The sequence below is a fragment of the Lagopus muta genome, chromosome 13, assembly GCF_023343835.1.
Source record: "Lagopus muta isolate bLagMut1 chromosome 13, bLagMut1 primary, whole genome shotgun sequence".
Classification (NCBI taxonomy): domain Eukaryota; kingdom Metazoa; phylum Chordata; class Aves; order Galliformes; family Phasianidae; genus Lagopus; species Lagopus muta.
The window spans coordinates 1613238-1640292 of NC_064445.1; the positions used below are offsets into that span (position 1 = coordinate 1613238).

A 27055-nucleotide genomic window follows, 5' to 3' on the forward strand; every position below is an offset into this window, starting at 1 on the left:
TGCGCCCATCCTCTCCGTGACGAGGTCAGGAGCAGCTGCCCGGGCGCAGCCTCGCGCTCAAGGAGCAGGCAGGATGCAGATGGAGATGACACCGGTCGCAGTTTCCTGCGGCAGGATGAGGCCAGCTTTCTCCAGCTCTGCTCCAGATGCTGAGCCAGGAGCGCTGGGGGCTCGGTGCTGTGCGTAGCAGAGCTGTGCCCGCTCCCCATCACCTGACGTGGCATCGGGGCCATGGCTGGTAGCAGCACTTGGCACAGCTCTGTGCCACGGGATGCTGCAGCCCCTGTGATGGGACGGGCAGCAGGCTTGGTCTGAGCCCCAGCCTGGCCAAAGCACTGCTCGCACAACTGAGGTTTATTTGGAACAGACAGATTTCCAATAAATTATGTAATTTAAAAATTAAAAACAAAAACAAAAAAAAAACCTACAATAAGAGCCTCAAGGTCCTGGATCCTTGGCTGCAGGGGAACACAGGCAGTGGGATGTGGTTGGGTTCGTGGGTCTCAGGCTGAACATTGGCACCCGCAGCTCCCAGTGCAGGCAGGGCTCAGCGTAGTGTTTGAGCAGGGTCAGGCTCCCCCCTTTCCAGCCCCCCAGCACCAGAGGCCCCCAGCTCCTTTCCTGCTACACTTGAGGCCTATTCTCACCCCTCACCCTCTCCCCATCAGGCCAGACAGGAAGGCACCCAACATTGCCCACACCCCCAGCTTCCTCAAGCAGGGTCGGGGTCCAGGAGCTGGGTCCTGCTCTGTGCCATGCCTCAGAGAAACCATGTGCAGCCCACAGTGCTGCTTGATGCAGGCTCCTCCACCCAGCCACCAGCACCACTGGCTCAGAAGGAAGCCAGGGCACAAGGGAACGGAGAGGGGAGAGCAGGCAGCGCTCTGGTGCCAGAAACCCAGGGGCCACAGCAGGGGCCAGGAATGACAAAGCCTTACCCACAGACAGGGAAGCAGGAAAGAGGATACTGCACTAATGGAGGGAAGGGAGGAGGCCACGCGCCCAGATAACCCTCCTGGCACAGTCCTTTCATAGCACAGTGACGGTGTGTGTTGGGTTGAGTCTGCTGCATGGCCGAGGGTGGCACGTGCCCAACACCTGTAACAGCACAGAGCTCCCACCAGCACCGCAGGGACAACAGCACCAGCAGTCTCCACCCTTCCCTGCAACGACTCCAGGGGGTGACAAGGAGAGAGAAGCGCGGTGCAGGGAACTGGTGGCACTAAGGAATGGCTGCTGGCAGCGTGCTCAGCTATCAGCAGATCCAGCCGGATCCGGGGGAGAAAGCAGGAAGCTCCCGTCATGGATGGCAGTGCAATGAGTGAGCAGGTCCTCTGCAGTGTGGGGTACAGCAGCGGGAAGGAGGGCACAACGCTTCCCTCGCAACTGTAAACACGGCACTTGGAGTAGCTTAGAGCCTTCTGCCCTTCAGGAGCCACCAGCGGCACGGGGCCCAGTTTGGCAAGAGGCAGGAGTCACTCCTCATCCCCGGCAAGCAAGAAACCATAGAGGAAGTTGATGGCACGCTGGCGGTCCTGCTGGGTCTGCTTGGTCATCAGATTGGGGGGAGGCCGCAGGAGGAGGCTGGTGAACAAGGTGGCTGCAGAGGCAAAGTTACCGATCAGGAACGGAGACCTGAGAGGCGCCAAGAAGGGGATGTGCTCCAGGGAGAAGGCAGAGATGACAGCCTTACCGATCATGGTAGCACTGACATTGTTGTCTTCAGAGTATTTGAGCAGCTCTCGGAGGAACGAAATCAGGTACCGAAACACACTGCGATGGCAGCGAGGCAGCTGAGAAATCACCTGCAAAGAAAACAGACACGGCGCACCTTGCTCCAGCCAGGCCGAGCTGTGCAGGTCTGGACTGCAGGCAGGCTGCATTCCCCTTCTGCTGCACAACCAGTGAGCCACCAGCTGCAACCCATGGCTGATGGCACCGCTTCAGCTCCTGCCTAACTCTCCCTCTAGGAGAACCACACCACCAGGTAAAACCTGACACTGCCCTGAGGCTCCTTCCCTCTCATCTTCTGCTGGGATCCAGTTGCGTGCAGCAGCACGAGGACCAGGATGAGAGGCTTCCTGAGGCCAGCTCTGAAATATGCCTGATTTCTTCCTCTGCCTGAGGACATGCCTAGCTTTCCTCGTGGCCCCGACAGCTGCTTCTAGGAGTTGCTCAGTCACAGTCCTTAGAGGAAGCACAGGAACGGTGGTGCTCTGCAGGTGCTTAAGCCCTTGAGACCAGGGGAGGTTGTTTCAATCCCTGGGGCCATTCCTCATGCGCTCAGGGTGACACTGTGCACACTGGGGGTCTCTTTGGAAGCCCCCAGCTCCCCTGGGATGGCAGCGACAGCCTTCTGACAGGAGAGCACAGCCAGAGCACCCAGCTCACTGCACTCACGCCATGAACTCCCCAGAGCACACCTCCCAAAGCTCCACGCCAGCCCATAGGAACACAGTGAGCCCCAGCACCGAGCCAGAGCAGCAGGGAAGTCTCCTCACCTGTCGGCAGAGCCGGCTGTCATGAGAACAGTCGAGGCACCTCTGATACAGCTCATAGCAGATCACCGGCTCCGGCAGAGCCTCCAGGAAGATGAGGAGTGCTTCAGCCACAGAGTGGTTGCTGCCCGCTGGGCAGAGGCAGTCAAGGGGCACACAGAGCTGACGGATCACCCCCCTGCCTCTCTGCTTTCCTGTCTGCTCAGCTGCTGCTTCCTCCCTGCAGGCTGCACCGGAGCCCTGCCTAACTAATTGCTCCCCAACACCACAGCCTTCCGTCTCTGCTCTCCCCCAGCCACACAAAATGCTGTTACATGCACCTTGCACTGCGTTTGTCCACCCCTGAGACCCTCTGTTCCAGCACCAGGCCACGTTCCCCAGAACCCAACTGCCAGTTCCTGCTCTCGGCACAGCCTCACAGCAGCTTCCCTGCAGCTGTACTAGCCAGAGGGCACCTCTGGGTGCAGAGCAGAGCCAGACCTCCCAATGGGATCCTACCACAAAAGCTCTCCCAAGGGAGATTTCACAGCAGAACTGAGATCCAGCAGGCTCCTGGGAATGCCATGTGCAGCAAGGATACGGATTGTCTCAGGGATACTGGTGTCCAGGCAGTCAATGATCTGCTGCAGCTCCTCCTGCATGCCTGGAGTCTGAAACAGATCCTCCTGCCAAAGACAGTGGTGTCAGCACAGAGATGAGAAAAAGTCACCTTCCTCATGGAAGCTGAGGCACACAGTGAGGGCAGGGTGAGAACTGGTACCCAGGCAGCACCTCATGCAGAGGGGAAAAGCTTTAAAAACACCAAACTGGAGCTGATCTGCAGGTGCTGTGATGAACCGAGTCACCAAGCTCTCAAAAGCTTCCCACTGCAGGCAGAAGCCCTCTTCCTCACCTGGTGGCAAGCATGCTTGTACAGGTGGTCCACCAAGAGCCAGATCTCCTTTGGCATCTGCAGTGGCATCTCGCTTGCATCCTCACTGTTCAGGAAGCCGATCTGCAGCACAGACTTCTCCTGGTGGCAAAGAGCACACAAGGTTACAGGGAAACTCCAGTCTCTCCAGAAGGGTCTTGGCAAAGAAAGCCTGGAGGAGGGAAGCAGCAGAACCCAGGACTCACCTGGTCCACCTCCTGCAGCACAGAGACATCAGAACCCTGCCCCACTCCCTCCCACCACCCCACACAACAACCTGCTGGCCGTCACGAACCAGCAGATGACAGTCCCCAGAGCCAGCAGCTCTCAGAGGACAAGATGACCAGTCCAAGCCATCGCTCCCACCATCATCAGAGGATCAGAGCATAACGAGTCCTGCTGGTGCAGTAGCTTCCATGTTTTAGTTTAAGCCCAGCTGCTCTCTGGATGTCCAGTCAAGGACGTGTCTTTACTGGCTCTGGTGTACTCTGATGACAAGTGACTCTCAAACAGCTCGGTTTTCTGAAGTGTTTCCTGATTTTCCTAAAGAAAGGCGCCTGCTGAACACAGGCTACACTGACACCACTCTCATGTTTTCCTGCTGTACTCACGCGAGGCTGCTGAGGAGCTCAACTGCTTACAAATCTCCATACACCCATCTTTAACAAGATTTTCTTGCTTCATTTTATTCTCACTTTTATGATTGCTCGTGATCCTGTGTGCTCACAAGGAAATACCACACGCTGCTCTCCCAAAGCACAATCAGCAAAACCAGCCAGAGGAGACCAACACAAGCAGGAACGCATCTGAAGGACACCAGCAGAGGAGCACCACAAGCCCAACATAAAGCACTTCATTTTTGCTGCTAGCTTCCACAACAACTGTGATCTCTGTCCCTGTGCAGTGCACACAATCACCCACGGCCAGCTTGGGCTGGGTTTGCATGGCCCTGATTCGAGCCCAGCAACACAGGCACTAGCCACCTTTGACACACAGCACAGCACAGGTTTGCCCCACACACCATTCAGTTTCGCCCTGCTGGGTCATGGCTGCACACCTACCTCACCCATCCAAGCACACACAGGGAAGCTTCAGAAGCAGTTAAGCAAGCACATTACTCACTACTTCCTTTTAAGAGAAAAAAGGCAAGAGCTGTGGACCTTCCTGGAGAGCTAAAGGCTCTTCACCAAAGAAGTCCCCACTGCAGGGCATCGTAGCGCTGGGGCCGAGCAGCAGAGCAGCCCACGCTCTGCCCTCCCGAGCGCTGCAGAGCCCTCCCCAGCTGCTGGAGCACAGGCACAGGAGGCTCGGGCTGTCCTTGAGCATCGGCTGGGCACCGAGCGCCCTCTCCTGCCGTGTGCGAGGAACAGAAGGCATCTCCGCCTCCTCTCCGCAGGAAGCAAGATGCTCTGCAAAAGGATGCTCCCAGGAGGCACCCAAATCCTCCCTTCCCTGCTGCTAGGAAGGAGTGGCAGCTCAAGCTGCCGCTGGAGGAAGCAGAGGAACATCTGCCTCCTGCAGGAGGGCATGTCAAGATGGAAAGAAGATTGCAGTCGATTAGTTCAGCCCTTTCCCCACATCTGGTAAGGCTGCTGTGGTGAATCCATCTCGTACGTGTGGTCAGAGCTAATTCACACGTGTGACAGCTCGCCAGTCTTTGCCGGAAGCATTCACCACTGCTGCCTGGATCAGGAGGTGCTTTGGTTGGTTTTGCCCATAGCATATTTGGTGAGGTTTAAGCAGCTCAGTCGGGCTGGCCCCATCTTTCTGTGGGGTCACTTTGTGCTCCTATGTGCTCTCTTCTATTCTGGGCCCACGGCTGCGCTAAGAGGCTTTGCTGGAAAAAGCACTCCCTCTGCTCCCACCTCCCCTCCCCTCTCCAGCAGAAAACCAACTCTCATCCTTTACAAACAAGTCACCAAGAAGCAGACTTTCCCAGCAATTGATTGCGTTACCTTTTCTAAGAAGCTGTCTTCTCCCTGAGAGCAGTGGGAAAGAGAGGAAAAAGTATCATTAAGAGAGAGAACGTGATCTCAAATTAAGCAGACACACAGTAGGCATCAGGAGAACCCACCGAACGGCAGCTCCTTCACACGTCTTGCTGACATGGCCAAAGCTAAACCTACAGGGGGAGATTTGCCTGTCAGTTAGCAGAAATCCTGCTCACATGATGCACGGCTTCACCAGGATTTCTGCATACTCCTCAAAGCAGCCTGGCAGCAGCGCTGCTCACTGCTGAGCCACAGGCAGATGAGAAATCTCTGCCAGCAAGAAGTTCCCTTTTTTGAATCTGCCCTGTTGGAAATAGATGTCCCTGTATTATTTCAGCCATCCTGCCCTGCGACCAGGCCAGAGAGAAAACAGACACCAGGCTAAATCTGTATTTCTGAGTGTGTGGCAGCTGTGGAGCTAGCAGGCCCCCTAAGCAGCTTTGTGTATAGTCAGGGAAACGAGTGTTTGTGCTCAAAACCCCAGGCTGCTCATCTGTCTCAACCTAATAGCATTAGCACACTGCACTGAGGAGCATGCCAAAGCCCCTCCAGGCTGCATGTCCAATCCCTCAGCCAACACAGTGTCTGCTCGACAGTGCCATGCTGGCTGGCTGCTTAAGACACTGCTCAGCGAAGAGCATGAGAGGAAGCAAGCTAAATTTTGGCAGATTGACCTCTCAGGTTAGGAGCAAGCAAACAATTCAAGGGCTGAGCAAGACACAAAGCTACAGCAGCCAAGGTGCAGGACATGCCTGGGGGGAGCAGCCCCTTTGCTCCCCTGTCACCTGTGCTGTGCCTGCTTCCTTTGGAGGCTCGCTGTGTTCGAACACAACTGGGACAGGGCAGCCCCTGCAGAGAGCACTTGGCTCCAAAGATGAAACAGCACAGGTTCTTCTTCCAAGGCACCAGGGGAGCGACTGCAGTCACAGGCTCAGGACAGCAGAGCCACACTGCAAAGAAGCATGGCTTCTTTGGTGGGTGGGTGAGGCATGGCAAAGGCCTCACTGCCACCTGTCCTGCTCCTTGCCTCTCCTTCCTGGGCCATTCAGCACCATTGGCTCCATGATAATAACACACACCCGAGAAAGACTTTTCAAGAGGCTTCTTAAAGGCCTACAGTAGGACCCCAAGATAAAAAAAAAAGAGATGAAGAGAGGTTAATACTGAAATTCCAAAAGCAGGATGCTCAGGTGGCTGCAGCTTCTGCTGAGAAAAGCAGGAGAATCATTTCCAAACACTCCCACCTGCACTTTGCTATCCTGCACCAGTCGGCTCTCACACCCTCACTGAGCTCCAAATCTCCCAGATTCCAAATCAGTTTTGCCAGGCCAAGAAAAATGCTTGATGCAGTGAAGCCCTCACACCATGTAAGTGCAATAGACAGCATGCTTCATATACAGACACACTGCCTGCTTTGCACAGTCCAAACATTTGCTAAATAGGTGTAACTGCAGCAGAACAGCCCTGGGCTGTGCAGGGTTAACACACTCACTGCTCTCCCTTGTAGAAAGCGCTCGTCTTTTCCTGTCTCCAGGAATTTCTCAACTCACAGGTATGATCAAAGACAGCAGGCCTGAAATAGCTCTAACGTGACACTAGCTTTATAATCTAAGTGACTACACTTGGCTTTGGGCTGTGACACATTTTATTCCTTCAGCCTGCTTTCCAAGTTCCAGCTGAAGCACTGCAGTCAAAGTGACCTCACTGACTGAAGGGACTGCTGCTCTCCCACAGATACTGGGACAGAGTGCTTTCATGTTTTGCTCTTCTCTGGTTGTTTTGCTTCCTGTACTTCTCTACGTTTCTCTGAGTAACACAAGAAAGAAATCTGGAGGTAATGGAAGCTGAAGAGGTGTCAAAGGACAGATTAGTCAGACAGAAAAGCAATAGTGTGTATCCAAGAGGACAGAAAGGCCAGGCCTGATTCCTATCCATCAAGCAAGCAGTCAGCAGTGAGCACTGAGAAGCTAAGGAAGTCACCAAGACTGACAAAATGCTCCAGACCAAGTCTGACACATTTCTAAAACAAAGAGGATGATAAACAGCTGAATCCTGAACAGCCTGAGGAGCTTGAGGCCTGCATTAGTTGCTAGAATTGAGGAGGCAAAAAACCTACAAACCTGAATCTTGCCACCTGGATTCTTCTTAGCCTAATCTTGTGATTACAAAAAACGTAATTCTAGTGTAACAAGTGGTCTTTCTGCATGTTGGGCCAATGAGAAAAGTGGATGTTTACTAGAAAGGGAGGGAACTGGAAGAGTCAGCAAGGGTAGGGCAGCTACTAAAGGGAAGAGAAAGGAGCTTAAGCCAGCAGGAGTGGAAGCTGTCAGATCTACAGATGCGAGTAAGCAGCAGCTCATCAGACAAAGAAATGAATGGAAGGACAAGACTGTAAAGTATGAGAAGAGAGGACAGCTGTAACACATCAGAGAGACCGAAAGAACTGGCCTAACTGTTCATGTGAACAGAATACAAATGGCCTTCCTGCCTGAACAGGAATGGGTAAGGGGACTAAAACTCAGCAACTGTGAAACTGTGTCGAAGTGAGGCCAGGAAAGGCCATAGGAAAACAGGAATGAAAGCAGGCTGAAAACAAGAATGAATGCCCCCAAAACAGGATGGAAACCCAGAAACAGCCACAAGGTACCAAAAAGGCAAAAGATGATGAGGGCACAAACATCTTGTAGGCATAAAAGTGGTTTTGGAAGTATATTAACATACTAGGGACTGGTGAAATTTGGAGTTAAGAGTTATCTGTGCACTGCAGAAGAGCTTGCTCACAGTGGTTAGTGTGACAGGAAGTGACTGGAGAGGCTGCAGGACCGGCCATTTGCTGAGCTGTAGCCATCAGCATACTGAACAGCACCAAGTTCCTTTCTTTGGTCCCACTCCTGCCTGTTCCTCTCTGTAAGCAATGCAAATACCACAGCAGCCCAGAAGGAAATGGATCCTGCAGCCCTCCACGCCATCTCAGAAGAGAGTATTTCAGTCACACTGCTTATGGCACCTCAGTGCCACTCAATCTGAGCATGCCAGCACCAACAGGCAGCAGTGCACACGCAGGGAGATGGGATCACTGCTCTGTCTCAACGCCATGGAGTGTTTAGTCAAAGAAACTGCAGATAAAGTACGGGCTACCAAAAGGCATTGGTGGTGGAAGGAAATCACAAACAACAATCTCACACTCTGGAAGAAGTAAATCAGCTTAGAGGCAGCACAGCTGACCCAAGCAGAAGGCATTACTCCTGCTTTTAGAAGGGAATATATTCTCTCCCTGCTAAGAGAACCGCAGGGTAAATACAACATGCCCACTGACAGCAGCCTGTGCTCCAGCAATAATGCAGCTTACCAGGTCAATGAGTTTGGTGACTGGAACTTCCCGGATGGGTTGTCTCATTCGGCACAGGGCCTCCAGGGAGGTGCCAAAGCAGCTGGGCAGGTAGCTGCCACTGATGGTGAGGAAATAGTCCTTCCCTCTGTCCAAGTGAAGGACGAGAATATCCTCAATTTTATCCTCGCCTGAGTTCAGCAGGGTTACGGAGTCCTTACTGACATACACGTCCAAGGAGATGTCCACGCTCTCATCTGCAACAAGCAGCAGCTCTCATCAACAGAGACACACTCCTCACAGTGACAAAGAGAGACACAGCAGGGACAATGGCCACAAAACAGAGCAGACAAACAAGGATGATGGTGGGAAGGGAAAGAAGGGAAGGACTGAGCAGAGATGGGATGCCAATCTGCACCAACGTGCTACGACAGCAGCAAAACTCACTTGGCTCCAGGTAACCTCCACAAGGCTCAGCCCGAAGCCAGGGCTTACAGTACTGCTTGTCACTGAGCTTTGGGATGAAGGAGAAGTGACAGGGAACCTGTCCATTGTTGGTTATCTGGAACTTCTGCTTCTGCAGCTGCCGGAACTTCACGTTCTCAAAGTGAAACTGCAATGAGAGCAGAGGACACAGATCATATTAGTGGCAATGACAGAACACACAGACAGTCACCCTTCCATCATGGCAACCCACGAGCCCACACAATGCAGAACTTCTAAGGGAAGATCTGTCATGAAGACAAGGGAATCACAGAATTGAATCACAGAACTGTAGGGGTTGGAAGGGACCTCCAGACATCATCAAGTCCAACCCCCCTGCCAAAGCAGGTTCCCTACACCAGGTGACGGTGGGAAGATGTTCCTTCTAATCCTTCTGATCACACAGTAACAGACAAATTTCCTACAGTTCAGTTTGGTGAATCAAATCTAGCACTCCTGAAGCTGACGTGTTTGGGAAGTGGGCAGCGATTTGGATTTCATCCTCACTTCTCTCCTGCTCAGCTCCAGCGAAGGAAGAAAGTCATTCTCCATTCTGTCCATCATGCGGACGATATCTTCAAACACCTTTCGGTATCTCTGCTCATCCACAACCTTTACCTGTGGAAAATCAGAAAATGCCCAGCTAAGCTTCTGATCAGCTTCACAAGAACTCTTTTGGGAGTGTTTCTGGGCAACGGGTCACACTGCTGGGGGTGATCTCTGTAGGACAGCCGTAACATCTCGCAGCACTACTCATTGCTCTTCAGGCTATAGCCCAGAAGATAAGCAGCATTAAAGCAGCCAGCAAGACTGCTTTCCTCCCTATTACATGCCTACATCTGCAGGGTAAAGGACAGCAAACACTGCAGCACTTTGCTATAACACTGCCCCAGCACTACACACCTGGGCTACACAGCAGCCACATGAAGACCACAGCTGCCATTTGCTCTGCAGAGGCTGGCACGGCTGCCAAGTAGCAGCACCCCCTACCAAGTGGTGTGACACACTTCACTTTTTCTTTTCTCTGTCCTCTTGTCACAGCGTTCACAGCTGTGCCTTGGCTACAAGACCACCTCCTGAAGGAATGAGAGACAACACGGATGTCCTGCTCTTCCACAGAAGAAAGGAGGCCTTACCCCAATGTGGAAAAGCGCGCTGACTGGCTTGTGGTCACTGGTCTTCAGGTCCATATGGCTGCGATAGTGGAGCTGGTTGATGTTCCCACCCCTCCAGAGGATTCTGTCACACCACGCTGGCACACGACACTTTCCACTACAAGGAAAACTCAGGTTAACAAGGGAATCCAACAGTTCTAACCAATGTTCAAAGCTGTTCCTCTTCCTGGCCAGGCAGCTCCCCCCACCCCTACCACCAATGAGCACAGCAGCAGTGATGGAATGAACTCCCACACTTCCCATGGCTGGGATGTTACGGGATTTCTTCTGCTTTCTTCCCCTTCCCTCTACGGTAGCTAAAATCCCTTCCAGCATCAGGAAACTATGACCACAAACAGCACTGTTTCCACAGTCTGAGTCCACGTGCAGCAGGTCCCAAACTGCTCTAGTTTCTTCTGCTGCCCTTCTGCACATTATTGCTTGATCCACCACCCACCGTTTCCATTAGGAAAAGCCTACTCAGCTATTACTATTATGTTACAAAGTCTGAATCCTGGGTTTTCCTTCTCCAGATTAACTGCAGCGTTGGTTCATAAACACAGGCAGAGTAAAATCTGATTGCTGTATGGTTCAGAACACCTTCTTGAGAGTTTCTCAAGTCACAGCAAGTTTCTGCAGCTGATACACAAACGTCCATGGGAGGCACGAAGCAGACAGCAACAGGAGGAACCCCTGCTGCTATGCCAAGGGAGCCATCCCTGGGGGTGTGCAAGTCAGGGGACAGCATGACTCACAGAGAGCATTTCTTCCTCTCCAGCTCCTTTTATGCTGTTTGTCTCTGATAGCAATAAAAACCCTTCCAGTGCACAGGCATCTGTGAGCTCAGTTTACCTCCCTTCATGTATTGAAATCACAACAACTGAGGGTCAAGGCACACGTTTGCTCAGTGTGCACAGGATGTGCCTATTCAAAGTGGTAGGGAAAACAAAGGAGCACAACTTGCCTGTGCCCTCTAGCCACCAAAGTAACACTGAGAGGCATTTCTACCTTTAAGAAGCAGGAAATCACCTTTTGCAAGAAAATGTCAATTAGCAACAAGTTTACCTGGAATCCCAGCGATCTGTTTTAGAGTCATATTTATATGTGGGGATGAACTTGATCTCTCCCTCGATGAAATCTGCAAATGCTTTCTTATGAACACGTTGGATGTTCAGCTAGAAGCAGAAAAAGATCATTTTCCAAAATCAAACCAAAACAAAAAGCCAGATGAACAAAAACAAACCCCAAACCAAACCACCCCAGACAAACCCCCCCCCCCCCCCCCAGCAGGGTCAGAGAACAGAACTGCAGACAGAACAAATGCAGCTTGTGAGCACAGGATTTACCAGGGACATCCCCAAAACTGCCTCTCAGATGTTACACCTTCAGCAAAGGTCGAGACTCAACACACAGTGGGGTGTTTTCCAAACAGACTGAGCACAACCAGGCACAGTGCTGCTCACCAAACCACAGAGAAATAGTAATTGTTCCACTTGTGCTAAATGCCTTCATCAGTTTTCAGGCTTAAGCATCCCCATCATTAATATTTCACTGTCATTTGCTTATCAAAAGCATCCAGAACTGTGCTCAGATGACAACCTGACACTGCCTCCCTCTCCTCTTTTACTCTGCTGCAAAGCTTCCTAGATTTTGTCCTCACAAAAAATCTAAGCTGCAGCTGTTTGCTGCCTGAAGCTCTGTAGTGCAGCACAAATGAGCTACAGAACAGAAACAATCAGATTTACTGTTAAACTGTGTGTCAGAGACGCCACGACATTCGTTCACATTTCAGAGGTACAATCCTTCATCTTAAAGACACATCTGGTGCTGTCTTGCATTCCAGCACGCTGCAAAGAAACACTAAGTGGGGAAGACCACAGCACAGAATTTAGGTCAAACTGTGAGCTGCCAAGTCATGGTCTCTAAATCAATACCTTTTCCAGGACACTTGACTACAGCAGCCGTTGTTGCTGTTACAAACTCCCGTGTTCCAGCTTACAGCATGTCCTTACAAGAAAAATCTACCAGCGAGACTCAAAGACACTTCCATAGCAATTGCCTGAGTCACAGCTAAGCCCAGCATTGCCTACAAGCTGGTTTGGTTCAGGGGGCTGATGTCACCAAGACACTCAGAGCTCTGTCTATGCTCTAGCATCACTGCCTACAGGCACTTATTGCAGAGAGCCTGCCAGCTCCTCCCAAGCACAAGCACAACGTGAGCCAAGATGACTTCACACAAGTATGGAGCAAACAAAGGTGGAGTTCACTGACCTGGTCGTACATCAACAACTTCTGAAGCTCGTTCTTACTGATAAGGCTTTTCACTTCGTTGGCATCAGGGATACAAAGCCTGTAGTTCAAGTCTCCTAGCCAGATGACAACACTGAAAACAAACACGGAAAAGAATTAAGAGTTTGCCTCAGGCTGAAAATAGCCTTGAGACCCCCACCAAATCTCAAACGAAGCAAAACCCACGCGTCCCACCAAGGCTTCAAATCCTCCCAAGCTACACAAAGTCCCCCTGGCACTCAGACTCCTCCTGCATACAGAATGTGAGAACCACAGAACTCTCTCCTGCTTGCTGACCAGTTACATGGGCTTACCTGCATGCATCTGCACGCTTGCAGCCTGTGTCATCCCAGGTTTTACCAGCTGGTTTCCCATTGCCTTTTCTTCAGCTCAGAACCCCACCTTATCACCCACCCAGCACACACTGGCTGATTTGCAAATGCTCCCTTAAATCTTATGATCTCTAGAACGTTTCTATCTCATCAGTACCTGTTCTTACTCTGCTCCTCTCTGGGTTTCCAAACAGACCTACATCCTGCTGATATCTTTTCTTTAGCCCATAAAGGTTTCATTCCAGGATTAAAATCTAACCCTTCCTTTAGTACCAAAGCTCTTCCTGCTTATAACCAAACCTCAACTTTTCCATTAGAGAATTATCAAGGACAATCTAACGCGTGACATTTTTAATGGCTTAATAATTAACTACAGAACTATCGTTAGTTTGTAGCAGGTTTATGAAAGGTTAATTTATATGCTTTGCTGTACACGTGATGGGGCTTGGTTTGGATCATACAGCACCATAACAACAACAAAAAATCAAGCAATGCCTGTATGCCACCTCACTGTAAACGCTCATTAAACACAAGAAGTCTAAAAAGCACAAACTCTGCCCATCCTGCTATCCCTTTTCTTCCCATATCCACACTCCACTTACCACCACAATACAACCCACATTTTCGAGCCCTGTAATGCTCAGCCACTGACTCAGAAATGCTGTTTGAAATGAGAACATTATATGTGAGGGAAATGCCATTACAGAGTGCCTGAGTGACTGCAGAGAAAGGTGACCTGGCAGCTTGGCTGCAGGTGCTACAGCGCACCAGGTGCCTTGGCATTCTTAATTACACTGTTAATTAAGTCAAAAAACAGAGCAAAACCTCTCGTTGCTGTGATTTTGGCTCGATCTCTATTATTTAACACCGCTTCGAGAAAGGAAGGCAGCCAAACTCACTCGTGTTTCATGATGTTGTGCTGAGGTAGGGTCCCATCAGGGGTGACAAAGCTCATCCGGGCACAGATGTCCTTGTAGTCCTGATTGCGGCGCTCAAAGTCCTCCACGTGAGCGGCCAGGTGGGAGTTGACAATGCAGAAGGTGGTGTTGTGGAACACGAAGCGCACCGCCACGCCGCCCTTGTTGCCCTGGGCAGGACAGGTACCAGAGGATAGAGGAGATCACACACACAGGGCACCAGGGAGAACACAGGGATGGCACAGAGATGAGAACAGGATCGGACTGTGCCATTTCTTGCGTGGGTACACGGAAGCAATAGACTGGCCTTGGTGACTCACCATCTTTCCGATGATTCCGGTGCCCACAGACTCTGTCACCACCTCCCTGATGTTGCTCAGCTGATCCTTCCTAGCGAACACAAGCAGCATCATCCCAACCAAACGGACCATTTGCACCTGCAAAGATAAAAGCAATCCTAAATTTCCAGAAGGGCAGTGCCCAGTTTGCCTGCTCTGTGCTCTGCCTGACTTCTCCATCCCTCTCAGTCCCTCATTATGTTTTGTACTCAATCCACGCTTGCAACAGCACCCAAGGATACTCCTGTCCCAAAGTTAGCTTCTGGAAGACGACCCATCATCTCCCAACAGCCATCAGCAGTGCTGAGCTTACCACATTTCCCACTGTGGTGTTTCCCCACAAACACTGCTGTCTTGTGAGGTAACAGAAACTTCACAAATGCACAGCAGTTTTTTTTTCCTCTGATGCAAAGAGTTTCCTTCTGGAGCCAAGAAGTTCTTCCCAGCTGCAGAGCTAAACTCACAGGTGTTAACACAGTGCTGATGTGCACACCCCAGCACGGATCACAGGTCTGCCAATGATTCTCTGGGCACTTTGTGACCCACAGTCTCCCTGAACCCTCCAAACAAGCCCTGCATCATCACCTTGAAAGCCAATGCTGAGGCCTTCAGCCTGAGCACAGCCTGCATGCTCACTTGAGAGGCGTTAAGATGTGCTGGGATTAAGCTTAGTGAAAGAAGAAGCTGAAACCACAGAAATAAATGGGAAGAGCCAGAAAACTCAGCACTCTCCACAGGAGTGACATTTGCCTGCAACCACAAAGGCTTATCTATGGTGTCAGTCACTGCTCTCTGCCTGCAGACAAACCCTCCCCCCCCTTGCAAGAGTGGAAGAAGTTTGCCTGAGTTACTCATGTAACACAAAGGCAGAAGCACATCAGCCCCTCTGCAGTTCCCATCGTGATCCCTGGCTCCTACACCACAAACTTCAGTTCAGTGAGGTATTCCATTCTCCTGCTGTTACCTACAACCCATGGCTCTGAGCTCAACCCAGAACAAGCAGCACAGGGGTGTGACAGCGAACACACGGCCAACAAGGAGGGGAAAGCAGCTCATGCAAAACAGTTTCCTACAGAGAGATGAAAAACAATGGCTTGTTTCAAAGCAAGCAGAGCGAGGAGCAGGTGCCACAACTGAAGCAATTCTGCCTCAAGGTAGCAGCCTGCAGAACATTCCTCCTCACAAATTATTCCATTCCTTCAGGGAGAAGCTATTCATTTCGTTTAACAGCTCAAGACACACCTTGTTTCTGTACAATGGTGAGAAAGTAACACAGAGAAGGAACTTGAACCTGCTGCTATGGTTTTATTGAGCATATTAATTTCTTGAAATCTGCCTCTTATTTTATAGCTGCTTTCATCTCTATCTTTACTAATTTCTGCTTCAAAGTGCAACATTCCCCTACAACAGCAGGATGAGTAGACCTTCCAGACTCAGTTCAGCATATCTGACACACAGACTGATAGACACATGCTAAGCAACAGCCTTCATTCCACCAGTCTGCTTTGTGGGTCAAGTGAGAAAAGGGGAAACCCATTCCTATGCTCTTTCCAGTAATTCCAACCCTGACAAGCCCCCGTACCACCCAACAGAACTCACTTTCTTATACTTAGCCTGAGGGTGCAGGGACCTCTCCACAGCAGCCAGCCATTCCTGCTCCTTTGCAGAATCAAAGTAGAAAAAAGCCTCCGTGCTGAGGTCCAGCTCCTGGAATCTAAAACCAAGCCAACTTAGCAGAAGTGGAATGTGCTACAGATCACTCTTTTGCTACAGGAAGGTCCAATGTGAAACCTCCATGAATATCTCTTCTTGGTAGAAAAACCTCATTCTCTCTTCCTAAAGCAGCAGCAGTGCCTCTGAGACACTACTGCAATACAGCCCAGGAAACTCCTCTTTGCTGGAAGTATGACTTCTGATTGAGGACAGCCAGGGAGCTCTGCAGACACCTCAAGTAAAATCTCTTCTGCTACACCACAGTAAACCCTCATTTAACTTGGTAGCCCACCTCAACCAAAGGGCAATTCTCCTTTACACATAGCTCAGCTTTGTGGAACCTCTGAGAGCACGACAGGAGCTTCAGATAAGCACAGTACACCAGTACCAAGCACAAACCTGGCACCATAAGTAAATACAAGGCAATTGCTTCTCACCCAATGCAGTAGAAGTCGGGAGGCTCTGTGTCACATGCCAGCCAGGGTTCCAAGCCACTGTCTGGAGACTGCCCGTTCACATTCCACGTTCCCACAAAAAATCTGCAATACAAAAGCAGTTAACTGTAAGAAAACACAATAACCAGTGCACCAGCCCAGTATTTCCAGTGCACACAGAACAGCATCCAGGCTGGGAGAAGGGAACACACGAGCAATCCGTGCACAGGGTAATGCCAACTATGGGGTAACTGAAAATATTCCTTAGCCTGGCTCATCTTCAGTGACACCAATTTTGCAGAATGCTACAAAAACAAAGACATTTTACTGGGGCCAGCAAACATCTGGCTCTGTTAAAATCACGTTGTGTGGGATGATGCTAAGGCTGTGCTGTGGGACAGCTCCCTTTTTTCTCCTTCTGCCAATTGCTTTCAGTCTAACTTGAAGGTCCACAGATCTGACACTCATAAAGAAAATGACGCAAAAGGAGAAGCTGTACTGCAGACATTTCTTTCCCCTTCAGTCTGCACAAATCCCTGTTTAGCCACCCAAGCTGGCAACGCATCAGCAGCTGCCAGATTTCAAACCTGGCCTGGATCTGAGCTCACAGAAGGGGTTACAAAGTCCTGTCACTCTCTCTGCGCGGTGTTGCCTGGTCACAGCTCTAACCTGAAGTTCTCAAGGTTGACATATTCCTTCTCTCTCTTCCCAAGCACGTGTTTGATGAGGCCTTCTCTTTGTCCTGACTGGTTGCTGGGTAAAAACATTTTGCGCATGGTGTCGGTTACTTTTGGCTGGTCTCTTGATGGCCCTTCTCTCTCTCGGTGAAACCTCAGAAGGAAGCAAGAGCAGAATTAAAACTGGTCCTGCTGTCGAGGAAGAGAAGGCAAAAAGGGAAGAGATTCACCATGCTACTTACTGCCTACTTGGAGGCACAGGAGGAGGTGGGGGTTCCCGGCGAGAGCCTGCTTGGTGGTTTTGCATGTTTCTCTTCTTCTCTAGGCTTAGAGCATCGAAGTCGTCCTCAAACCCCAGAGCTCCTGTAAAGAAAAAGCCAAGCACAATTTAATGCAGCTCAGAACAAAGAAAGGAAGGAAGGTAGCTCCTCGGGAATTGAAAGAGCAAGTGATAACAGTGATACACCAGCTCTGATAACACAGAGAGTGAGGGACAGGGTCAAGGCAAAACAGAACTTAACAAGGCACTGAGAGGAGCCAGCACTCAAGAAGAAATGAACAATCCAGGGCAACAGAATCAGAGGATGAAGATGTTTTGTTTTGCATGGGATATGGTGAGCAAAGGAAATGGGTCAGAAGGCAGTGTCAAATGCAGCATCCTTGCCACCAAGGGCCCAGTTCTGCACACACCACAGGGAGTGCAAAGGTGACAGCCACTTCAATACCTGGAGAAGAGGCCTGCAATAGACTTGGGAGGTTTTTCTCCATCTGATGCCAGCTGTCTGAGTCCTTATGTCCATGCAGAGAGTCCTTTAACTGAGCTGGAAACAGAATGAGCCCCATCAGGTACTGCTGGTGGCCTGAGGGTTTCAGGATTACAGTGACAGCTCTGCTTACCTTCCTGTATGCTCTGCACTTCTGCGAGGAACCCCAGGCAATGCTCCTCATCAGGGATTTCAAAGAGCCTCTCAGCTGTCTTGTCACCTTGTATCCGGATCTTGCAGCCTGCTTCAGACATAAACACAAACTCACAGTCAAGCCTGCCTGACAGATGTTACACCCTCAGAGCCAGTAGAATTACTACATATCCTGTGAGCTCTACAAGGGAAGGCAACATCCAGCTACTCCTTCCGATGGCAATTTGCACCTAACCAAGTTTCACAGCACTTCAGAGCTTATCCCACTTGGGATAGCACCAGTCACATTTTCCTGTTTTTAGGAAACCTTTTCCCCACTGCTATCTCACAGAGAAGAGCTCTAAAAGTAGTAAGAAAGCACTGAAAGGGAAAGCAGAATGAGTGAGTAGGGAGAGCTGTCATATGCATGGTATTAAAGGCAGATAGTAACCAGGGGTCAGGTCAAAGAAATGGAAGGTTAAATGAGAATGGTTCTGAAGCCAATTCAGGGCCTTGAGAAGAGATTTAAGAAGTTAAAGTTTAACCAATTGCCAACACTTTTATTTGGACAACCAGATGCCTATAAAAGCCAGAAAACACTTGACAAAATACAACTCCAGCCTGGTCCAACAACACTATGTACGGAGGCAAGTCAAAGCAGCACTCATCGGCACCCAAAACAGGGCCCAGTTTCCTGGAAGAAGCTTAACACACAACTGTCCATAGTTATAAAACTTACTGTTTGTAGCTATATCAATCAGCAGAGTTTCTTCTGCCTCTGGAAGAGAAAAGAAAAAGCACTGAGACTTCACCTTGAACACCGTGGGAAGCACACAGTCAAAAAAGCACATTGCCTGCTTCTAGACACAGGAGTCCTAGGAAAGGAAGAAACCTCTCTGCTACTAATACCAGCTCCAGCAGAAAGAACGGCACATGTGGACAGCTCGGACAATCAGAATGTCACAGAGGAGACTGCTAACATTCAGAGCTCTCACATATCTGGCCAGGCACGGGGCATTGTGAAACACCAGTCTGGCAATGAACCCGAGAGCTTATCTTACACAGCAGAAATGATGGCCAGAACTACACCAAATTACACAGAAGGTTATAAACTAAAATAAACAAGCATTTCCCCAAAGGACATCCACTGCTATTTAAGTTCCTCCTACACAACACCTCGAGTTATTTCCTACTCCACGTGCAGCTCTTTGGAGCTGGCAGCTTAGGGAGCTTTTGAACGGTTCCTACAGGTTTGCTGAGACAAGGCGGCCCCGCTCAGGTGTGGAAGGCACAGGAGCCCATAAACCACAAGTTTTACTTCTGGTGGAAGCACGCAGTCTGCACAGAGGCTGAGGTCAAGAAAAACCACGAAATTCCATTTTTGCCAGCGAACGGCAGTGGATTCCGGCTGCCACGAGAGAGCCCGCTGCAGGAGGCCATACCTTGCACGCACTTAAAGCGGCCGTTGATGGGAATGTAATCCGGCTCCGAGTTTTCTCTCTCTTGTGAGTGGATAAGGACCCTGCAGACAGAGCGAAGCCGTGTAAAATCGCCGGGCCGGCTCCTTCCCGGACGCACGGCCGATAGCGCAGCAATGAGCGCTGCCGGGAGCAGCACCGCCACCGCCCGAGGGACGCCGTCCTGCCCCGGCCAGCCCTGCACACCGGACAGGACAGTCAGACACCGACAGACAACAGGACGGCTCGGCTCGGTCCCAGTCCCGCCCCGCCGCCGCCTCGCACTCACCCGTATCGGCCGCCCCGCTGGGCCAAGCTCAGCACGCACGGCTCCCGTCGCCCCGCCCGCACCTCAGCTCCGAGCAGACCCCGCGCCGCCGCCTGCCCTCCCCGCCGGCACCGCCCCCCGCCCGGCCGGCCCCTCCCCGCCGGCCCCGGGCGACTCCCGGTGCGTTCGGCGAGGCCCCAGGCCGCGGCGGGCGGCTCCATGGCGGCGGCGGCGCCTCCGTCTCCCGGCGACCCCGCACCGCCCCTCCGGAGGAGAGCGGCGCTCCGAGCAACATCGCCCCCTTGCGGCGGGAGGACCGCTCGGCGCGCACCGCGGGGAGCTTTTGGTCCCCGGGCGCTGATTGGCCGAGCGCGGCTCTCCTTTGCGGGGCAGGGCGGGAAGGGTCAGGTTTGAAACGCGGGGCGGCGGCGCGGCGTCATGGCGGACAGCGAGGAGGAGCGGTACCGGCGGTGAGCGCGGGGAGGGGCTGCAGGGGGCGGGGAGCGAGGGCGATGGGGACTTAGGGGGTTACTGGGACTGGAGAACCGGAAGTTATAGGGGCCTGTAGGGCCCAGAGATCTGGGGAGCATTAAAAAGAGCATGTCCAGCAGGTCGAGGGAGGTGATCCTCCCCCTCTACTGCGTCCTGGTAAGGCCTCACCTGGAGTACTGCGTCCAGTTCTGGGCTCCCCAGTACAAAAAAGACAGAGACCTCTTGGAAAGAGTCCAGCGGAGGGCCACAAAGATGGTGAAGGGCCTGGAGCATCTCTGCTATGAGGAAAGGCTGAGTGAACTGGGTCTGTTCAGCCTGGAGAAAAGAGGACCGAGAGGGGACCTGATCCAGGTCTGTAAATATCTGAGGTGCGGGGGGCAGAGCAGCGAGGCTGGGCTGTTTTCAGCAGTGTGTAGAGACAGGATGAGGGGAAGCGGACAGAAACTGCAGCATAGGAAGTTCTGCACTAATGTGTGCAAGAACTTCTGTACGGTGAGGTGACAGTGCTGGAACCGGCTGCCCAGGGAGGTGGTGGAGTCTCCTTCTCTGGAGATGTTCAAGACCCACCTGGACACCTACTTGTGTGACTTGCTGTAGGGAGCTGCTTTAGCAGGGGGTTGGACTCGATGATCTCTGGAGGTCTCTTCCAACCCCTATGAGTCTGTGATTCTGTGAAGGGTTACGGGGATGCTGGGGGACTGCGGGCTGTGGGCAGGAGTGGGGCTGGGGCTCAGCCTCAGTGCTAACGGTGCTCCTGCAGGCTGGTGATCGACGCCAAGGAGGCAGCAGGCAGCGGGGACCTGGAGCTGGCCCTGCAGCTGTTCCGGCAGGCGGCCGCCATCCGCCCCAGTGAGAAGCTGCGGGGCCGCATGCAACGACTGGAGGCAGCGTTGGCAGAGCTGGCGGCCACAGCAGAGGAGGAAGACGATGACGGCAACTTTGTGGATGTGTGCGGCAGCGGCCTGCTGCTCTACGGGGAGATGCACGGGAAGCTTTTCCAGCACCAGCGGGAGGGAGTTGCCTTCCTGTACCGCCTGCACCGGGAGGGTCGACCTGGAGGGATCCTGGCTGATGATATGGGCCTGGGAAAGACCATCCAGATCATCGCCTTCCTCTCAGGCATGTTTGACAGCGAGCTCATCAGGCACGTCCTGCTCATCATGCCCACCACCCTGATCAGCAGCTGGCTGGCTGAGTTTGCTCGCTGGACCCCTGGTCTGCGTGTCAAGGAGTTCCATGGCACGAGCAAGACAGAGCGCACCAGGAACCTGGAGAAGATCCAGAGGAAGAATGGCACTGTCATCACAAGCTACCAGATGCTCGTTAACAACTGGAAGCAACTTGCCAGCTGCCACGGGCAGGACTTTATCTGGGACTACATCATCCTTGACGAAGCACACAAAATCAAGTGCCCGTCTAACAAAACAACAAAGTGTGTGTATGCAATTCCTGCCAAGCATCGTCTCCTCCTCACAGGCACGCCGCTGCAGAACAACCTGCAGGAAATGTGGTCCTTGTTTGACTTTGCATGCCAGGGTTCTCTCTTAGGAACAGCTAAAACGTTTAGAATGGAGTACGAGAATCCTATTACTAGGGCCAGGGAGAAGGATGCAACTGCAGGCGAGAAAGCGCTGGGACTTAAGATATCTGAGAACCTAATGACAATTATAAAGCCGTATTTCCTCAGAAGGACTAAAGATGATATTAAAAAAAATCACGCTGAGAAATCAGACACTCCTCTTCCTGAGGATCCACGTGAGCCCAGTGCCCCTGTCATGCCATCTCTTACTAGGAAAAATGACTTTGTTGTGTGGGTGTACTTGGCACCAGTGCAGGAAAAAATCTACAGGAACTTTCTCTGTCTAGATCACGTGAAAGAATTGCTGACAACAACCCGATCACCTTTGGCTGAGCTGACTGTCTTGAAGAAGCTGTGTGATCATCCCAGGCTTCTGTCTGCAAGAGCATGTACCCAGCTGGACTTAGATGGACAGGAGCACTTGGAGCAGGATCACGGGAGTGAAGCAGCTGTACTTTCAGGTGCCAACAAAATAGATCATCTGTCTGATGAGACCCTGATCCAGGAGTCTGGGAAAATGCTATTTCTTTTAGGACTCTTAGAGAGACTGCGGGAGGAGGGGCACCGAACGCTGGTGTTCTCACAGTCGAGGAAAATGCTGGATATCATCGAGCGAGTTTTGTCTAGCAGACGATTTAAGATCATGCGCATTGATGGAACAGTGAGCCACCTAACAGAACGGGAGAAGCGCATCAGTGCCTTCCAGAGTAACAGAGACTACTCTGTGTTTCTGCTGACAACACAGGTTGGTGGCGTTGGTATCACCTTAACAGCAGCCAACCGAGTGGTGATCTTTGATCCCAGCTGGAATCCAGCTACAGATGCTCAGGCTGTAGATAGAGCTTATAGGATTGGGCAGAAAGAGAACGTGGTGATTTACAGGCTAATTACCTGTGGTACAGTGGAAGAGAAAATATATAGGCGGCAAGTATTTAAGGATTCATTAATAAGACAGACTACAGGTGACAAAAAGAACCCATTCAGGTATTTCTCCAAACAGGAACTAAGGGAGCTTTTCACATTAGAAGATACACGAACATCCACAACTCAGATCCAGCTGCAGTCTTTGCATGCCACCCAAAGACAGACTGATGTGCAGCTGGATGAGCACATTGCTTATTTGCACTCTCTGGAAATGTTTGGCATATCCGATCATGACTTAATATTTACAAGGGAAGTGAGCCACGAGGAGCAGGCTGAGAGTGAGGAAGCCCATCAGTACATCCGACAGAGGGTACAGAAGGCCCACGAGCTGGTTCAGTTAGAGTCTCAGCTTAGAGATGTGAGGATGGAAGGGATCCGAAATGCTGCTGAGGAGATGTGGTCAAGACCACCAGAACTGGCTTCCCAGTCAAAGAGATCTCCTGGGTTGAACAATATCAATAACTTTGTTTCACCGCCAGCAGCCGACAAAGGTGAAAATGACAAAGTTATTGATCTTACAGAGGACATGGAAGTCCAGGTTCTTGATGTCAGCTCTAAGATGACAAATCTGACTATTGAGTTAGGTGAAGAGAAACTGGCACAAGAGACATCTGGTATGGACTTAGAGCTAGTTACTAGCAGCAAGAAAATGGAACAGCCCAATATACAAGAATCTGAACAAAATCTGGACTTGAACAGTGTACCACTGTCACCTGGACTTGGTCCACTTGATAAAGAGACTCAAATTCTTAAACAGAAACGATGTTCTCTTTATCACATAAATTCAGATAGCTTGACTGAGGCTGGGAATGGCCTGTCTGAGCCTTCTCAGCATTCTTCTAACCAATCTGTTATGGCTGATGATCTCAAAAGGTTACGAGATACAGAAATGGCAGATCAGGCACTTGACTCATTTGCTGTCTCAGACACAGAGAAGAATGATGTTTCTGAGCTAGCTTTGTCTGCCCCCCCACCAGATTTATCAGATGTTTTACCAGAAGTCCATGCTGAGGTCCAGAAATATCATGTGGTGGAAACCAGTTTGGAGGATATGTCTGTGCCTTCTCTCCAGGATCAAGTTGACTTCAATCTGGTCCTGGAAGAGTCTGAAGGTGGACCGCAGGATGCCTCAAATGGGGAGAGATCAATGGAGCACCCAGAAGATGAGGACTTCCAACTAAAAGCAGAAAGTCTGTGTAAATCACCAGCAAAAACCTGCTTAAGTGAGAATGGCAACTCTGGAAACCCCTGTCACACAGCTGAAGAAGATCCAAATAATTCTTTGCAAGGGAGTGAAGCGTCAGAGGAAGGCAGCGCCGTCCTCGTTTCAGGTAGAAAGAAGCACAAGAGAAGGATTGTTTCAGATAGTGAGGACGAGAACTGTTTTGTTATGAACTTGGAGGAAGAGCAGTTTGATAAAAGGTCCTCTCCCCTGAACAGCCCTCTGCATCAATTTATAGAAGGAATTAGTGCATCTACTCCTAAGGATGGCAGAAGTATAGCAAAAGCCATCTTTTCTCCCAAATTAACTAACAGCAGTAACAGGTCTACAGCTTCCAGGAGATCTCTCATCAACAAGGTGGTGGATGAAGTTGAGGATATTGGTGAAATCATGGGAAGCACAGATGAAGAAGAAAACAGCGATGAGGAGCAAGAAGGCTTTGCAGAAGAAGAAGCAGAAGAGTGTAGTGGGGAGTCTGCTGAGCCTGAAGAAGAACCTGCTGGAGAAACACTTAATTCAACTGGAGAGTCCTTCCGTACAGAGGGCACGCAGTCTGAAGAGGAGACCGACTCATCTCAGGAGGAATCCACTGGTGATGCAGAGCTTCAGTCAGGTGAGCAGCTGGAGTACTGCACCCAGGAAAGCGTCCCTGTCGATCAGAGTTTCTCTGCCCCCTCAGGTAATTACAGTACCTTGGTGGACAGAGGGAAGAACCTGAAGGACAATGGAAAACTACAAGAGGCACTGAACTGTTTCCTGCAAGCTCTTGACATAAAAAGTGGAGATCCTGAAATTATGCTTATGACTCTAAACTTGTATAGACAGCTAGCCCAGAAATGAAACGTAAACCTTTGAACAGTCTTATGAAATATGTGTACCTCTGTTAAGTAGTTTAACTTTTTTCACAAAATACTTGTCTGAACTACAGTGATTGTTTTTTTAACTTAAGACTCATGGCTGCAATTTATATTTCTTTCATGTTGTGAAACTTTCAGTCGTGCTTAGTGAGCAAATCCAGCAACTCCTCCTGTCGTGTAAGAAAGTCACATTTTAGGTGCTGGGAAAGGGGTTTCACTGTGGACTCAGTTCACTAAGACGAAAGTTCACGTTCCTGTTTACTTAATTAAAATGCATATCTTTATACCCAAATGCAGCTCTGGATTTGTGTTTTCAGCCTTCAGTTTCTCTTCTGGCAGGAGAGAATCTCACAAAGATGAAGGTGTGGTTCCACAGCAGCTTACTGCAGTCTAAATTCCAAATGCTGCAGTCCCTCCCCTTCTCAATGTAAAATAAAGTCCACTTCCCTACCTGAACCATGCCCTGCTTTTTGAGCACACCGAGTGCTTGGTGTAAAGCAGAGAACAGAACTGCCACCACCTGGATTTATCTGGCCTGAGAATGCACATCCTGGGGTGGGGGGGAGATGGCGTGCTGGCCTCCATTACTTGGAAGATTTATAGCAGCAAACACCTACCTGGTGTCAGGTCTAGCACCAAAGCACAGCATCACAGAAAACCTTATGCTCCAACTCCTGCCATCCCACTATTGCTGCAGAAGAGTTACGTAGCTGGGAGATTGCAGGAGGACTGGAAATAGCTGTTAGAGCTTGACTGCTGCAAGGTGCTGAACGTTCTGAACCTTTGGGTATTTCTGGAGGAGTCAAGGGCTTCACAGGTGGCTCTGGTCTGACCCTGCAGTCTCCCTCTCATCTTTCCCTCTGAGCAGTACCATCACAGCCTGCTCTTGCACAGAGGCAGCAGGAAAACACAACAGCTTTAAAGTTTTGCGCTGCTTTTCCTCTGGTGAGGTGGCCCTCTCACTCTCTTGCCACATTTGACTGAGCTGTGGAAATTTTTTTAATGAGGTACTATCAGCACAATGAACCTGAAATGAGTTCCTAGTGCAGTTCAAGCTTAAAGTTACAAGAACCTCACCCTGGCTTTCAGCAATGCCTTGCTAGCCTCACTTCCCCCTCTGCCACCACAATGAGTTAAATTTGGCCTGGGTATGGGAATTTGAGTTCTTTGTACTAGATGACATGCCAAATGCAAACAGGAGATGTACCAATGTGCTTTTGCTAATAGGTGTAGAACAAAGCCCTGGTAGCCTGGAAACAAGTAGTTTATTAATAAAGCATCACTTAAATGGGGCTGCATCTGCTCTCATGCTGTAAAAAGGCCTGTCTGCCTTACATAACAAAATATTAATGAGCTAGAGCTTTGCAAACGCTGGTTGGCTCGTACAGACCTTCTGTTCTCTCAACAAAATGAAACAAATGTCCCCTAAAGCAGAGCAGGAGAAAAACCTGACCTGATTTCAGCCTCACCTCTTCATTGTTTCTGATGGTGGGAAGACCTGTTGTTCTATTTTTTGTCCTCAGCCCTCAGACACACCAGTATGCTCACCAGCAGCAAAGACAGCACCAGTCTGTCTTTCAGCAGACAGAAGATGGGTGCAGTGGGATGTTTATTACCGAGATGCCAGAGGTAGGGATCTCATTCACATCAGTCACACTGTCATTTATCCAGTTTCACCAGAAGGACAAGGTGCACCTTACTAAGTTTTAGGCACGTACTTCATGCCTAGCAGTAGGTGAACTGAGGGAGCAACAGGCATTTAGTGGCCTTCCTCTAGCTTTTTCTTCTCTCATTCAAGCCTAAGTTACACAACTTCTTCCTTGAGCTTTGAGTGGATAAGGTACAGATGATTTTGTATTCGGAGGGGCTACTCTTACACCTTCCCCCTTCCTCCTACTGCTTTGTGCCTCCAGCCTTGGTAAAGGTTGCTGACTGAAAGAACAAGGAGCCTGCCCACAGCAGCAACCCTGAGCCCTAGCTGTAGCATTAGCTGGCCTCTAGCAATGGGAGGCTCTTCCCACGTTAAGTCTGAGCTCTGGAGCTGAACCTGTAGCATCTGAGCTGCCTGCATCCTTGCTGGTGAGGATAAAAGCAAATGCTCTAGGGAACCCCTTACCCTTTCTAGGTTGACTGTATTTGCAGCCTGAGCTTTCACAGCTGTACATCATCATCTCTGTAGCAGGAAAAGCAAGGGGCTGGCCTACAAGCTGATGCAGATTTCAATACCTACACGCAACCTTTACCTTTTTCAGGGAGCACTTTACCTCTCTGTGCAGGCCCCGTTCTCTGCTGGCTG

General features: G+C 50.7%; 2 protein-coding genes across 5 annotated transcripts; one reads left to right on the forward strand and one right to left on the reverse strand.

Moving 5' to 3' along the window:
* Positions 1–336: 336 nt before the first annotated feature.
* Positions 337–19906, reverse strand: OCRL (OCRL inositol polyphosphate-5-phosphatase). Of its 4 annotated transcripts, none has more exons than XM_048959320.1 (23): positions 19707–19906; positions 19403–19482; positions 18700–18738; positions 17962–18069; positions 17790–17885; positions 17307–17427; positions 17057–17218; positions 16391–16492; positions 15840–15954; positions 14223–14339; positions 13885–14072; positions 12636–12747; positions 11430–11539; positions 10347–10482; positions 9718–9828; positions 9175–9340; positions 8749–8984; positions 5364–5387; positions 3391–3510; positions 3079–3163; positions 2502–2629; positions 1694–1805; positions 337–1600 (listed from the first exon to the last, which is right to left on the reverse strand). In XM_048959320.1, the coding sequence occupies exons 1-23, from the start codon at positions 19904–19906 to the stop codon at positions 1476–1478; spliced, it is 2793 nt and encodes a 930-aa protein (XP_048815277.1). In that variant the 3' UTR covers positions 337–1475. The 4 variants fall into 4 exon arrangements, with proteins under 4 accessions (XP_048815277.1, XP_048815276.1, XP_048815279.1 ...); XM_048959319.1 differs by having other exon boundaries at positions 17962–18072; XM_048959322.1 differs by lacking the exon at positions 17790–17885 and having other exon boundaries at positions 17962–18072.
* A 182-nt stretch (positions 19907–20088) lies between these two features.
* On the forward strand, positions 20089–27017 carry ERCC6L (ERCC excision repair 6 like, spindle assembly checkpoint helicase). Its single transcript, XM_048959311.1, has 2 exons — positions 20089–20155; positions 20938–27017. Exons 1-2 carry the CDS (start codon positions 20124–20126, stop codon positions 24740–24742), a joined length of 3837 nt encoding a protein of 1278 aa, XP_048815268.1. The 5' UTR covers positions 20089–20123; the 3' UTR covers positions 24743–27017.
* Positions 27018–27055: the final 38 nt, after the last annotated feature.